The 14,185-nt window shown below is 52.9% G+C and overlaps 1 protein-coding gene across 1 annotated transcript; it reads right to left on the bottom strand.

Moving 5' to 3' along the window:
- Positions 1 to 4,158: 4,158 nt before the first annotated feature.
- On the bottom strand, positions 4,159 to 4,768 carry LOC124026092 (transmembrane protein 47-like; the record flags this gene model as incomplete). Its single annotated transcript, XM_046339264.1, has 2 exons — positions 4,159 to 4,340; positions 4,624 to 4,768. Coding segments are annotated over 2 exons (327 nt in total), but the record flags the coding sequence as incomplete, so codon positions are not given.
- Positions 4,769 to 14,185: the final 9,417 nt, after the last annotated feature.

Below are 14,185 nucleotides of genomic sequence, written 5' to 3'. Positions count from 1 at the left end.
AACCCACTACCCTGGCGTTACAAGCGCCATGCTCTACCAACTGAGCTACAGAAGGACCACCACAACCTGTGAAGGAGAATGGAGTTTGTCCCAAATGACACCATATTCCCTATATAGTGCACTACTTTTGACCAGAGCCCTGTGATCCCTATGGACCCTCATCAAATGTAATTCACCATATAGAGACTAGGGTGCCATTTGGGACGTGTGAAGGTCTTCTAAGCCTGATGTGGGATCAAAGCTTCCCCCAGGTAGAGGAGAGAACAACCTACTGCAGTGAGTTGCTAGGCAGGGCAGGAGGAGTTAGCCTTCTGGTTAGAGTTCGACAAGGTTTGAACTGACTGACTGACTGACTGACTGACTCTCTCACACACACACACACACACACACACACACACACACACACACACACACACACACACACACACACACACACACACACACACACACACACACACACACACACACACACACACACACACACACACACACACTTGGACAGATAATGACTGAAGACCTGAAGTCAGTTGAGGTGAATTCAGTTCAATGGAAGAAAATAAGGACCAGTCAGGTAGCTTGTTACAGGAGCTTGTTGCAGGAGCTTGTTACAGGAGCTTGTTGCAGGAGCTTGTTGCAGGAGCTTGTTACAGGAGCTTGTTGCAGGAGCTTGTTACAGGAGCTTGTTGCAGGAGCTTGTTGCAGGAGCTTGTTACAGGAGCTTGTTGCAGGAGCTTGTTACAGGAGCTTGTTACAGGAGCTTGTTACAGGAGCTTGTTGCAGGAGCTTGTTACAGGAGCTTGTTACAGGAGCTTGTTGCAGGAGCTTGTTGCAGGAGCTTGTTACAGGAGCTTGTTACAGGAGTTTGTTGCAGGAGTTTGTTGCAGGAGCTTGTTACAGGAGCTTGTTACAGGAGCTTGTTATACAGGAGCTTGTTACAGAGTTTGTTGCAGGAGTTTGTTGCAGGAGCTTGTTACAGGAGCTTGTTACAGGAGCTTGTTACAGGAGCTTGTTACAGGAGCTTGTTGCAGGAGCTTGTTACAGAAGCTTGTTGCAGGAGCTTGTTGCAGGAGCTTGTTACAGGAGCTTAAGGAGCTTGTTACAGGAGCTTGTTACAGAGTTTGTTGCAGGAGCTTGTTACAGGAGCTTGTTACAGGAGCTTGTTACAGGAGCTTGTTACAGGAGCTTGGGAAGAGAAAATACAGACATTCTCAACGAATCAGAAATGAAGTGTGAAGATAAGTGGAGGAGTTAAAGTATCTAGTCCACAAGACAAAATAAATACATTTATATATAAATATATATTTTTTAAATTGTATCAATTTTTTCTCCCAAATTTTGTGGGATCCAATTGGTGGTTAAAGTCTTGTCTCATCGCTCCAACTCCCGTACGGCCTCGGGAGAGGGAGAGGTCGAGAGCCACGTCCTCGGGGGAGGAGAAGGTCGAGAGCCGCACGTCCTCGGGAGGAGAAGGTCGGAACCAACGGCCTCGGGAGAGGAGAAGGTCGAGAGCCACGGCCTCGGGAGAGGAGAAGGTCGAGAGCCACGGCCTCGGGAGGAGGAAAGGTCGAGAGCCGTACGGCCTCGGGAGAGGAGAAGGTCGAGAGCCGTACGGCCTCGGGAGAGAAGGTCGAGAGCCGTACGGCCTCGGGAGAGGAGAAGGTCGAGAGCCGTACGGCCTCGGGAGAGGAGAAGGTCGAGAGCCGTACGTCCTCCGAAACACAACCCAGCCAAGCCGCACTGCTTCTTTTTTATTTATTTATTCATTTTATTTGAATTTTACCCCTTTTTCTCCCCAAATTCGTGGTGTCCAATTGTTTTAGTAGCTACTATCTTGTCCCATCGCTACAACTCCCACGGCTCGGGAGACGAAGGTTGAAAGTCATGCGTCCTCCGATACACAACCCAACCAAGCCGCACTGCTTCTTGACACAATGCGTCTCTTAACCCGGAAGCCAGCCGCACCAATGTGTTGGTGGAAACACCGTACACCTGGCGACCATGTCAGCGTGCACGCGCGGCCTGCCCACAGGGGTCGCTAGAGCGCGGTGGGACAAGGACATCTTGGTCTGCCAAACCCTCCCCAAACCCGGACAACACTGAGACTAGTGTGCCCCGCTTCATGGGTGTCCCAGTCACGGCCAGCTGTGACACAGCCTGGGATTGAACCCAGGTATGTAGACCGCTGCGCCTCTCGGAGCCCCACCGCAAATTGACTTTAACAAACAATTGATCCCCCAAAAATGTGTCCCTCGAGCCCAAAAATCCCGATGTGGCCCTCAAGCCAAAAAGTTTGCCCACCCCTGATTAGCCCCTCCTGTAATCTAATGAGAGGAAGAGACAGGTTATTTTACTGCCTTTATTGTGTTAATTTACAATGAGATGAATACTGATACATATCTCTACCGGCATCTCTGCTGTCTCTCTCCTCTCTCTCTGTCTCTCTGTCTCTCTCTCTCTCTGTCTCTCTCTCTCTCTCTCTCTGTCTCTCTCTCTCTGTCCTCCCCCTCTCTCCCTCCTCACTCACTCCCTCCAATCTACTCACACATCTCGTCAACATCTCCACGAACATCATTCAACAATGTACCCCTCAATCTACTGTAGGATGTCCATTAAAATAATCATATTTGATTTGTGTGGTTACATTTCATTGGATTATTGTTGGACAAGTAAATGTGTTCCCAGACATAAACTAAAAGCTCTCTCTCTCTCTCTCTCTCTCTCTCTCTCTCTCTCTCTCTCTCTCTCTCTCTCTCTCTCTCTCTCTCTCTCTCTCTCTCTCTCTCTCTCTCTCTCTCTCTCTCTGTCTCTCTCTCTCTGTCTCCCTCTCTCTGTCTCTCTCTCTCTGTCTCTCTCTCTCTGTCTGTCTCTCTCTCTCCATCTGTCTCTCTCTCTCTCTCTGTCTGTCTCTCTCTGCCTGTCTCTCTCTCTGCCTGTCTCTCTCTTTCTCTCTCTTTGTCTGTCTCCTCTTATAGACCACGGAACATTCTACATCGCTGCAAAAACCTGACAAAGCTGTGATGAGACAGACCAGATAAGCTACAGACCAGTACCACATTACTGGGCTGTGTCCTAAACGGGCTTCAACGGCTCCCTGTCTGTCTCTGTGCTCTTCACTGGCTGTGAAGACAGGAAGGAAACCCCTGTTTTGGAGTATTGGGATGTACCAAACCTCCTCTTTACCAGGATTGGGGTCAATTCCATTTAAATTCCAATCATTTCAGAAAGTAAACCAACTCCATTCCTCATTGAAAAGTATTGGAGGGAATTGGAATTGTACTTCCTGAATTGACTGGAATTGAAATGGAATTGAGCCCAACTGTAGCTAGCTATGGGGGTTCATACTTCCATGGAGATATACTGTAGTGGCATTGGTGTCCTGTGAGTCACTGGATCTCTTCATCGCCTTCACATGCCAAGCAACCAGTGTTGGTCATCCCAGTCTGTCTCTACCAACCAGTGTTGGTCATCCCAGTCTGTCTCTACCTACCAGTGTTGGTCATCCCAGTCTGTCTCTACCTACCAGTGTTGGTCATCCCAGTCTGTCTCTACCTACCAGTGTTGGTCATCCCAGTCTGTCTCTACCTACCAGTGTTGGTCATCCCAGTCTGTCTCTACCTACCAGTGTTGGTCATCTCAGTCTGTCTCTACCTACCAGTGTTGGTCATCCCAGTCTGTCTCTACCTACCAGTGAGAAGACAAGTCTGTTTTCCAGTCAGACTCATCCTAATCTCTCGTGGACAGACTACGTAACACAAATGGTAGCTGGCACCAGATTTTCCTCCTGGGTTTGTCGAGTTTAGCCTCATCCTTATCCCTAAGGCCTTGTAAGTAATACTTGGTTGGTAACAGTGCTTCAGTGAGTCCTTGTCCCAGGGTTTGAGGACAGATAGAGTGATCTGATTGGTCAGTCTGTTATCTGTTAGTCTCTGACTGAAGAGGGAGTACAGAGCAGGGTACAGGTACTGTGAAATCATCCATCCACCCCAGCACTGAGCCTCTGCCTGCTTCACAGGAAATACTGTATGCTGACGTGTGTGTGTGTGTGCATCTCTCTGTGTCTACCTGTCTCTCTAGCGAGCATTAGCATTATACAGTATAGGATATGTTTGACAGCCTGCGACTACCGGGGGGGGAGTACAGTGGTACAGTCCAGCAGGGTCAGTAGTAGTCTTCATAGTTCTTAGGGTTGAGGCAGTGGAGGATCCCCCCCCACCGAAGGAGAAAATGGTAGCGCCCCCAGGCCAGGCCGTAACCCCAGTTGAACTCGTGGTATATGCTCATGCTGATGGTCTCCGTGAACTTGATGGGGTAGAGGACCAGACTGCAGCCCTGCAACACCACTGGAGCAGAGGGAAACAGAGGACATCTCATACTGTATATTGAAGAGGTAGAGATATATGCATATTACGCATGAATTAACTGTCTAACAAGGAATATGATATGAGAAGACAGAGACAAATAATTGTGTGTGTGTGTGTGTGTGTGTGTGTGTGTGTGTGTGTGTGTGTGTGTGTGTGTGTGTGTGTGTGTGTGTGTGTGTGTGTGTGTGTGTTGTGTGTGTGTGTGTGTGTGTGTGTGTGTGTGTGTGTGTGTGTGTGTGTGTGTGTGTGTGTGTGTGTTCACCTGCAGCGAACAGCATGACAGCGACAGGTCTGTTGAAGCGTCTCCGAGAGCCGATACACACTGACACCAGGACCACCAGGAAGGAGAGCAGGACCAGAGCAGCTCCGCCTAGCAACAAGGACAGGGTGGCGATCTGCCAGTCTAGAGAAAGAAGAAGACATATATAGTTAAGGAAAAGAGGTAGAGGAGGGAAAAGAGAGGGGAGGAGCATATGAGAGATAAGGAGGGAGAAGGGGATGGGAGACAGAGAGGGAAGGGGAGATAGAGGGCAGAGTGGGGGAAGGAGAGATAGAGGGACAGAGAGGGAAGGAGAGATAGAGGACAGAGAGGGAAGGAGAGATAGAGGACAGAGAGGGAAGGAGAGATGGAGGACAGAGAGGGAAGGAGAGATAGAGGACAGAGAGGGGAAGGAGAGATAGACGACAGAGAGGGGAAGGAGAGATAGAGGACAGAGAGGGAAGGAGAGATAGAGGACAGAGAGGGAAGGAGAGATAGACGACAGAGAGGGGAGGAGAGATAGAGGACAGAGAGGGGAGGAGAGATAGAGGACAGAGAGGGAGGAGAGATAGAGGACAGAGAGGGAAGGAGAGATAGAGGACAGAGAGGGAAGGAGAGATAGAGGACAGAGAGGGAAGGAGAGATAGAGGACAGAGGAGGGGAGGAGAGATAGAGGACAGAGAGGAAGGAGAGATAAAGGACAGAGAGGGAAGGAGAGATAGAGGACAGAGAGGGGAGGAGAGATAGAGGACAGAGAGGGGAGGAGAGATAGAGGACAGAGAGGGGAGGAGAGATAGAGGACAGAGAGGGATGGAGAGATAGAGGACAGAGAGGAGGGGATATCAGGTGGTATAAACAAGAGGGAGCAAACAGCAAGTTGTCGGAGGGAAATGGAGCGAGGGGGAGAGAGGGGGAGAGAGGGAACAGCAAGAAAGAGAGAAAGAGGGAGAGAGGGGGAGAGAGAGAGAGACAGAGAAAGAGGGGGAGGGAGAGGGAGAGACAGAGAAAGAGGGGGAGGGAGAGAGAGCGAATGAGGGGGGGGGAGAGAGAAAAGGGAGAGAAGAGGGTGAGGGAGAGAGGGAGAGAGAAAGAGGGGGGAGAGAGAAAGGGAGAGAGGGGAGAGAGAGAAAGGGGGAGAGAGAGAAAGAGGGGGGAGAGAGTGAAAGAGGGAGAGAGAGAGAGAAAGAGGGGGAGAGAGAGAGAAAGAGGGGGAGAGGAGAGAGGAGAGAGAGAGAGAGGGAGAGAGAGAGAGAGAAAGAGGGAGAGAGAAGGGGGGTCAGATAGAGACGCTGACTCGCATCTCACTGACACACATCGTTGACTAAAGAGCATTGTTGGCATGTTATCAAAAATCAATCTGCCATCATCTCAACCAACCCCCACTAACAACATACAGGCAAGGCAACATCTACACCCCACCCACAACCCCAACCCCACCAACATCTACACCCCACCCACAACCCCAACCCCACCAACATCTACACCCCACCCACAACCCCAACCCCAAGAACATCTACACCCCACCCACAACCCCAACCCCAACAACATCTACACCCCACCCACAACCCCAACCCAAACAACATCTACACCCCTCCCACAACCCCAGCCCCACCAACAACTACACCCCACCCACAACCCCTACCCCACCAACAACTACACCCCACCAACAACTACACCCCACTAACAACTATAACCCCACCAACAACTTTAACCCCACAAACAACCACACCCCACCAACAACCCCACCCACAACCACACCCCACCCACAACTATAACAACACCAACAACTATAACCCCACAAACAACCACACCCCACCAACAACTACACCCCACAAACAACTATAACAACACCAACAACTACACCCACAAACAACTACACCCCACCAACAACTACACCCCACAAACAACTATAACAACACCAACAACTACACCCCACAAACAACTATAACAACACCAACAACTATAACCCCACCCACAACCACACCCCACCCACAACTATAACAACACCAACAACTATAACCCCACCCACAACCACACCCCACCCACAACTATAACAACACCAACAACTATAACCCCACCCACAACCACACCCCACCAACAACTTTAACCCCACAAACAACCACACCCACCCACAACCCCACCCACAACCACACCCCCACCCACAACCCCACCCACAACCACAACCCCACCAACAACCCCAACCCCACCAACAACCCCAACAACTATAACACCACCAACAACTATAACCCCACCAACAACCACACCCCACCTACAACTACACCCCACCAACAACTATAACCCCACCCACAACCACAACAACCCCACCAACAAACACGCAACCCACAATCGCAACCCCACCAACAACTACACCCCACCAACTACTACACCCCACCAACTACAACCCCACCCACAACTACACCCCACCCACAACTACAATCCTACCAACAACCACAACCCCACCCACAACTACAACCCCATCCACAACCCTACCAACTACCACAACCCCACCCACAACTACAACCCCACCAACCCCACCCACAACTACAACCACAAACACAACCCCACCTACCAACTACCCCAACTCTACCAACAACTACAACTCCATCAACTACACCCCACCAACAACTACACCCCACCACAACTACAACCCCACCCATAACTACAACCCCACCCATAACTACAACCCCACCAACAACCCGAACAACAGCCACAACCCGACCCACAACAGCAACCCCACCAACAACTACAACCCCACCCACAACCACAACCCCAACCCCACCCACAACTACAACCCCAATCCCACCCACAGCAGCAACCCCACCAACAACTACATTCCCACCCACAACCCCACCAACAACTACAACCCCACCCAGAGGAGAGGAGAGGAGGATGGGGAAGAGGAGAAAGGAGGAGAGGAGGATGGGGAAGAGGAGAAAGGAGGAGAGGAGGATGGGGGAGAGGAGGATGGGGAAGAGGAGAAAGGAGGAGAGGAGAGGAGGAGGAGAGGAGGAGAGGAGGATGGGGAAGAGGAGAAAGGAGGAGAGGAGAATGGTGAAGAGGAGGATGGGGAAGGGAGAGAGGAGGAGAGGAGGATGGGGAAGAGGAGAAAGGAGGAGAGGAGAGGAGAATGGGGAAGAGGAGGATGGGGAAGAGGAGAGAGGAGGAGAGGAGGATGGGGAAGAGGAGAAAGGAGGAGAGGAGAGGAGGATGGGGGAGAGGAGAGGAGGATGGGGGAGAGGAGAGGAGGATGGGGAAGAGGAGAAAGGAGGAGAGGAGAGGAGGATGGGGGAGAGGAGAGGAGGATGGGGAAGAGGGAAAGGAGGAGAGGAGGATGGGGGAGAGGAGGATGGGGAAGAGGAGAAAGGAGGAGAGGAGAAAGAGGAGAGAGGAGGCTGGAGGAGAGGAGAAAGGAGGAGAGGAGGCTGGACGAGAGGAGAAAGGAGGAGGGAGGCTGGAGGAGAGGGAGAGGAGAAAGGAGGAGAAAGGAGGAGAGGAGGATGGGGGAAGAGGAGAAAGGAGGAGAAAGGAGGAGAGGAGAAAGGAGGAGAAAGGAGGAGAGGAGGATGGGGAAGAGGAGAAAGGAGGAGAGGAGGGTGGGGAAGAGGAGAAAGGAGGAGAAAGGAGGAGAGGGAGAGGAGAAAGGAGGAGAAAGGAGGAGATGAGGGATGGGGAAGAGGAGAAAGGAGGAGAAAGGAGGAGAAGACACAAAGATCTACAGGAGGAAAGCATGTACAGTTGTTCCAGCAATGTAAGTGAAAAACAACAAGAACTCAGGACATTCATGATGAAACCTGAAGAAACATTTGAAGTGTTGTGGGTGTCTATGTTCCCTGCCCAGGAGTCAGACTGGTTTACACCAGATGAAGAGGGACGTTTCCCACATTAACTGTACCCTGTCCGTATGCATTAACCAGAGGCTGGATCCAAAATGGCACACTGTTCCCTTTATAGTGCACTACTTTTGACCAGGGCCCATAGGGTATCCCATAGGACCCTGGTCAAAGGGAACAGTGTGCCATTTGGGGTGCCCTCAGAGAGGAGTAGCCTGACGTTGGAGGGGTTTATGTTTCATTCATGTTTCAGCTGTAGTCACAGTGTTCTCACAGTCACTGCTCTCAGCCTATCAGAAGACACAGCCAGGGAGTCAACCTGGTTATGAAGAGGACCACATGGTTGTGTTATGGTCGGACCGTATGGTCAGTTGAGGAGTGAACCACGGTCACTGCTCTCAGCCTATCAGAAGACACATCCAGGGAGTCAACCTGGTTATAAAGAGGACCACATGGTTGTGTTATGGTCGGACCGTATGGTCAGTTGAGGAGTGAACCACGGTCACTGCTCTCAGCCTATCAGAAGACACAGCCAGGGAGTCAACCTGGTTATAAAGAGGACCACATGGTTGTGTTATGGTCGGACCGTATGGTCAGTTGAGGAGTGAACCACGGTCACTGCTCTCAGCCTATCAGAAGACACAGCCAGGGAGTCAACCTGGTTATGAAGAGGACCACATGGTTGTGTTATGGTCGGCCCATACGGTCAGTTGAGGAGTGAACCACGGTCACTGCTCTCAGCCTATCAGAAGACACAGCCAGGAGTCAACCTGGTTATGAAGAGGACCACATGGTTGTGTTATGGTCGGACCGTATGGTCAGTTGAGGAGTGAACCACGGTCACTGCTCTCAGCCTATCAGAAGACACAGCCAGGAGTCAACCTGGTTATGAAGAGGACCACATGGTTGTGTTATGGTCGGACCATACGGTCAGTTGAGGAGTGAACCACGGTCACTGCTCTCAGCCTATCAAAAGACACAGCCAGGGAGTCAACCTGGTTATGAAGAGGACCACATGGTTGTGTTATGGTCGGACCATACGGTCAGTTGAGGAGTGAACCACGGTCACTGCTCTCAGCCTATCAGAGGACATGGTTATTTTCAGAACCGGGGCTAAGGGAGTCATGCTGGTTAGATGGACTGTGTGTTTGTGTAGTGGTCCGACTCTATGGTCAGAGAGGGAGTGGACCAGTAGTGGACAAGGACACTAGGCAGGGAGAATGGTTACAAGAGGGGGAGGGGAGGGGGAGAGGGAGGGGGGAGGGAGTGGACCAGTAGTGGACAAGGACACTAGGCAGGGAGAATGGTTACAAGGGGGGAGGGGGAGAGAGGGAGTGGACCAGTAGCGGACAAGGACACTAGGCAGGGAGAATGGTTACAAGAGGGGGAGGGGAGAGAGGGAGTGGACCAGTAGTGGACAAGGACACTAGGCAGGGAGAATGGTTACAAGAGGGGGGAGGGGGAGGGGGAGAGAGGGAGTGGACCAGTAGTGGACAAGGACACTAGGCAGGGAGAATGGTTACAAGAGGGGGGGGGAGAGAGGGAGTGGACCAGTAGCGGACAAGGACACTAGGCAGGGAGAATGGTTACAAGAGGGGGAGGGGGAGAGAGGGAGTGGACCAGTAGCGGACAAGGACACTAGGCAGGGAGAATGGTTACAAGAGGGGAGGGGGAGAGAGGGAGTGGACCAGTAGTGGACAAGGACACTAGGCAGGGAGAATGGTTACAAGAGGGGGAGGGGGAGAGGGGAGTGGACCAGTAGTGGACAAGGACACTAGACAGGGAGAATGGTTACAAGAGGGGAGGGAGGGGGAGAGAGGGGAGTGGACCAGTAGTGGACAAGGACACTAGGCAGGGAGAATGGTTACAAGAGGGGGAGGGGGAGGGGGAGAGAGGGAGTGGACCAGTAGTGGACAAGGACACTAGGCAGGGAGAATGGTTACAAGAGGGGGGAGGGGAGAGGGAGTGGACCAGTAGTGGACAAGGACACTAGGCAGGGAGAATGGTTACAAGAGGGGGAGGGGAGGGGAGAGAGGGAGTGGACCAGTAGTGGACAAGGACACTAGGCAGGGAGAATGGTTACAAGAGGGGGAGGGGGGAGAGGGAGTGGACCAGTAGTGGACAAGGACACTAGGCAGGGAGAATGGTTACAAGAGGGGGAGGGGGGGGGAGAGGGAGTGGACCAGTAGTGGACAAGGACACTAGGCAGGGAGAATGGTTACAAGAGGGGGAGGGGAGGGGGAGAGAGGGAGTGGACCAGTAGTGGACAAGGACACTAGGCAGGGAGAATGGTTACAAGAGGGGGAGGGGAGGGGAGAGAGGGGAGTGGACCAGTAGTGGACAAGGACACTAGGCAGGGAGAATGGTTACAAGAGGGGAGGGGAGGGGAGAGAGAGGGAGTGGACCAGTAGTGGACAAGGACACTAGGCAGGGAGAATGGTTACAAGAGGGGGAGGGAGGGGAGAGAGGGAGTGGACCAGTAGCGGACAAGGACACTAGGCAGGGAGAATGGTTACAAGAGGGGGAGGGGGAGAGAGGGAGTGGACCAGTAGTGGACAAGGACACTAGGCAGGGAGAATGGTTACAAGAGGGGGAGGGGGAGAGAGGGAGTGGACCAGTAGTGGACAAGGACACTAGGCAGGAGAATGGTTACAAGAGGGGGAGGGGGAGAGAGGGAGTGGACCAGTAGCGGACAAGGACACTAGGCAGGAGAATGGTTACAAGAGGGGGAGGGGGAGAGAGGGAGTGGACCAGTAGCGGACAAGGACACTAGGCAGGAGAATGGTTACAAGAGGGGGAGGGGGAGAGAGGAGTGGACCAGTAGTGGACAAGGACACTAGGCAGGGAGAATGGTTACAAGAGGGAGGGGAAGAGAGGGAGTGGACCAGTAGTGGACAAGGACACTAGACAGGGAGAATGGTTACAAGAGGGGGAGGGGAGGGGAGAGAGGGAGTGGACCAGTAGTGGACAAGGACACTAGGCAGGGAGAATGGTTACAAGAGGGGGAGGGGGAGGGGGAGAGAGGGAGTGGACCAGTAGTGGACAAGGACACTAGGCAGGGAGAATGGTTACAAGAGGGGGAGGGAGAGAGGGGGAGTGGACCAGTAGTGGACAAGGACACTAGGCAGGGAGAATGGTTACAAGAGGGGGAGGGGAGGGGGAGAGAGGGAGTGGACCAGTAGTGGACAAGGACACTAGGCAGGGAGAATGGTTACAAGAGGGGGAGGGGGAGAGAGGGAGTGGACCAGTAGTGGACAAGGACACTAGGCAGGGAGAATGGTTACAAGAGGGGGAGGGGGAGGGGGAGAGAGGGAGTGGACCAGTAGTGGACAAGGACACTAGGCAGGGAGAATGGTTACAAGAGGGGGAGGGAGAGAGAGGAGTGGACCAGTAGCGGACAAGGACACTAGGCAGGGAGAATGGTTACAAGAGGGAGGGGGAGAGAGGGAGGGACCAGTAGCGGACAAGGACACTAGGCAGGGAGAATGGTTACAAGAGGGGGAGGGGGAGAGAGGGAGTGGACCAGTAGTGGACAAGGACACTAGGCAGGGAGAATGGTTACAAGAGGGGGAGGGGGAGAGAGGGAGTGGACCAGTAGGACAAGGACACTAGACAGGAGAATGGTTACAAGAGGGGAGGGAGGGGGAGAGGGAGTGGACCAGTAGTGGACAAGGACACTAGGCAGGGAGAATGGTTACAAGAGGGGGGAGGGGGAGGGGGAGAGAGGGAGTGGACCAGTAGTGGACAAGGACACTAGGCAGGGAGAATGGTTACAAGAGGGGAGGGGGAGAGAGGGAGTGGACCAGTAGTGGACAAGGACACTAGGCAGGGAGAATGGTTACAAGAGGGGAGGGGAGGGGGAGAGGGAGTGGACCAGTAGTGGACAAGGACACTAGGCAGGGAGAATGGTTACAAGAGGGGAGGGGGAGAGAGGGAGTGGACCAGTAGTGGACAAGGACACTAGGCAGGGAGAATGGTTACAAGAGGGGAGGGGGAGGGGAGAGGGAGTGGACCAGTAGTGGACAAGGACACTAGGCAGGGAGAATGGTTACAAGAGGGGGGAGGGGGAGAGAGGGAGTGGACCAGTAGTGGACAAGGACACTAGGCAGGGAGAATGGTTACAAGAGGGGGAGGGGAGGGGAGAGAGGGGAGTGGACCAGTAGTGGACAAGGACACTAGGCAGGGAGAATGGTTACAAGAGGGGGAGGGAGGGGGGAGAGGGAGTGGACCAGTAGTGGACAAGGACACTAGGCAGGGGAATGGTTACAAGAGGGGGGGGGAGGGGGGAGGGAGTGGACCAGTAGCGGACAAGGACACTAGGCAGGGAGAATGGTTACAAGAGGGGGAGGGAGAGGAGGGAGTGGACAGTAGTGGACAAGGACACTAGGCAGGGAGAATGGTTACAAGAGGGGAGGGGGAGGGGAGAGAGAGGAGTGGACCAGTAGTGGACAAGGACACTAGGCAGGGAGAATGGTTACAAGAGGGAGGGGGAGAGAGGGAGTGGACCAGTAGCGGACAAGGACACTAGGCAGGGAGAATGGTTACAAGAGGGAGGGGAGAGAGGGGAGTGGACCAGTAGCGGACAAGGACACTAGGCAGGGAGAATGGTTACAAGAGGGAGGGGAGAGAGGGAGTGGACCAGTAGTGGACAAGGACACTAGGCAGGGAGAATGGTTACAAGAGGGGAGGGGAGAGAGGGGAGTGGACCAGTAGTGGACAAGGACACTAGACAGGGAGAATGGTTACAAGAGGGGAGGGGAGGGGGAGAGGGAGTGGACCAGTAGTGGACAAGGACACTAGGCAGGGAGAATGGTTACAAGAGGGGGAGGGAGGGGAGAGGGAGTGGACCAGTAGTGGACAAGGACACTAGGCAGGGAGAATGGTTACAAGAGGGGAGGGAGAGAGGGAGTGGACCAGTAGTGGACAAGGACACTAGGCAGGGAGAATGGTTACAAGAGGGGGAGGGGAGGGGGAGAGACACTGTGTGTGTGTGTGTGTGTGTGTGTGTGTGTGTGTGTGTGTGTGTGTGTGTGTGTGTGTGTGTGTGTGTGTGTGTGTGTGTGTGTGTGTGTGTGTGTGTGTGTGTGTGTGTGTGTGTGTGTGTGTGTGTTCATGTGTATGTCCATGTGTGTGTGTGTGTGTGTGTGTGTGTGTGTGTGTGTGTGTGTGTGTGTGTGTGTGTGTGTGTGTGTGTGTGTGTGTGTGTGTGTGTGTGTGTGTGTGTGTGTGTGTGTTCATGTGTGTGTTCATGTGTATGTCCGTGTGTGTGCGTGTGCGTGTGCGTGTGCGTGTGCGTGTGTGTGTGTGTGTGTGTGTGTGTGTGTGTGTGTGTGTGTGTGTGTGTGTGTGTGTGTGTGTGTGTGTGTGTGTGTGTGTGTGTGTGTGTGTGTGTGTGTGTGTGTGTGTGTGTGTGTGTGTGTGTGTCTCTACGTCTCCATAGTCCCTAACTCCATTAATGTCAGCAGGAACATTATATCAGACTCATTCCACAGAGTCTGTGGGTTCTCACTCCTTGTACTTGATTCATGAGTTAAGGTCACTAACTAGTAAAAAACTCCCCTCACCTGATTGTGTAGGTCTTAATTGAAAGGAAAAACCATAAACCTGCAGACATTCAGCCCTTCATGGAGTTTAACTCTCCTGTCCTCGGGGTCCTGCTCTGACTGTGGCTGTGGGACCATCACCATATTATTTCCCAGTGTTCATTTCAGAGGCCACAAATAGACCAGAACCTT

The sequence above is a fragment of the Oncorhynchus gorbuscha genome, unplaced genomic scaffold (assembly GCF_021184085.1).
Source record: "Oncorhynchus gorbuscha isolate QuinsamMale2020 ecotype Even-year unplaced genomic scaffold, OgorEven_v1.0 Un_scaffold_2579, whole genome shotgun sequence".
In the NCBI taxonomy this organism is placed as follows: domain Eukaryota; kingdom Metazoa; phylum Chordata; class Actinopteri; order Salmoniformes; family Salmonidae; genus Oncorhynchus; species Oncorhynchus gorbuscha.
Note: the sequence above shows the minus strand (reverse complement) of the source record. Positions and strands in the feature narration are given on the sequence as shown.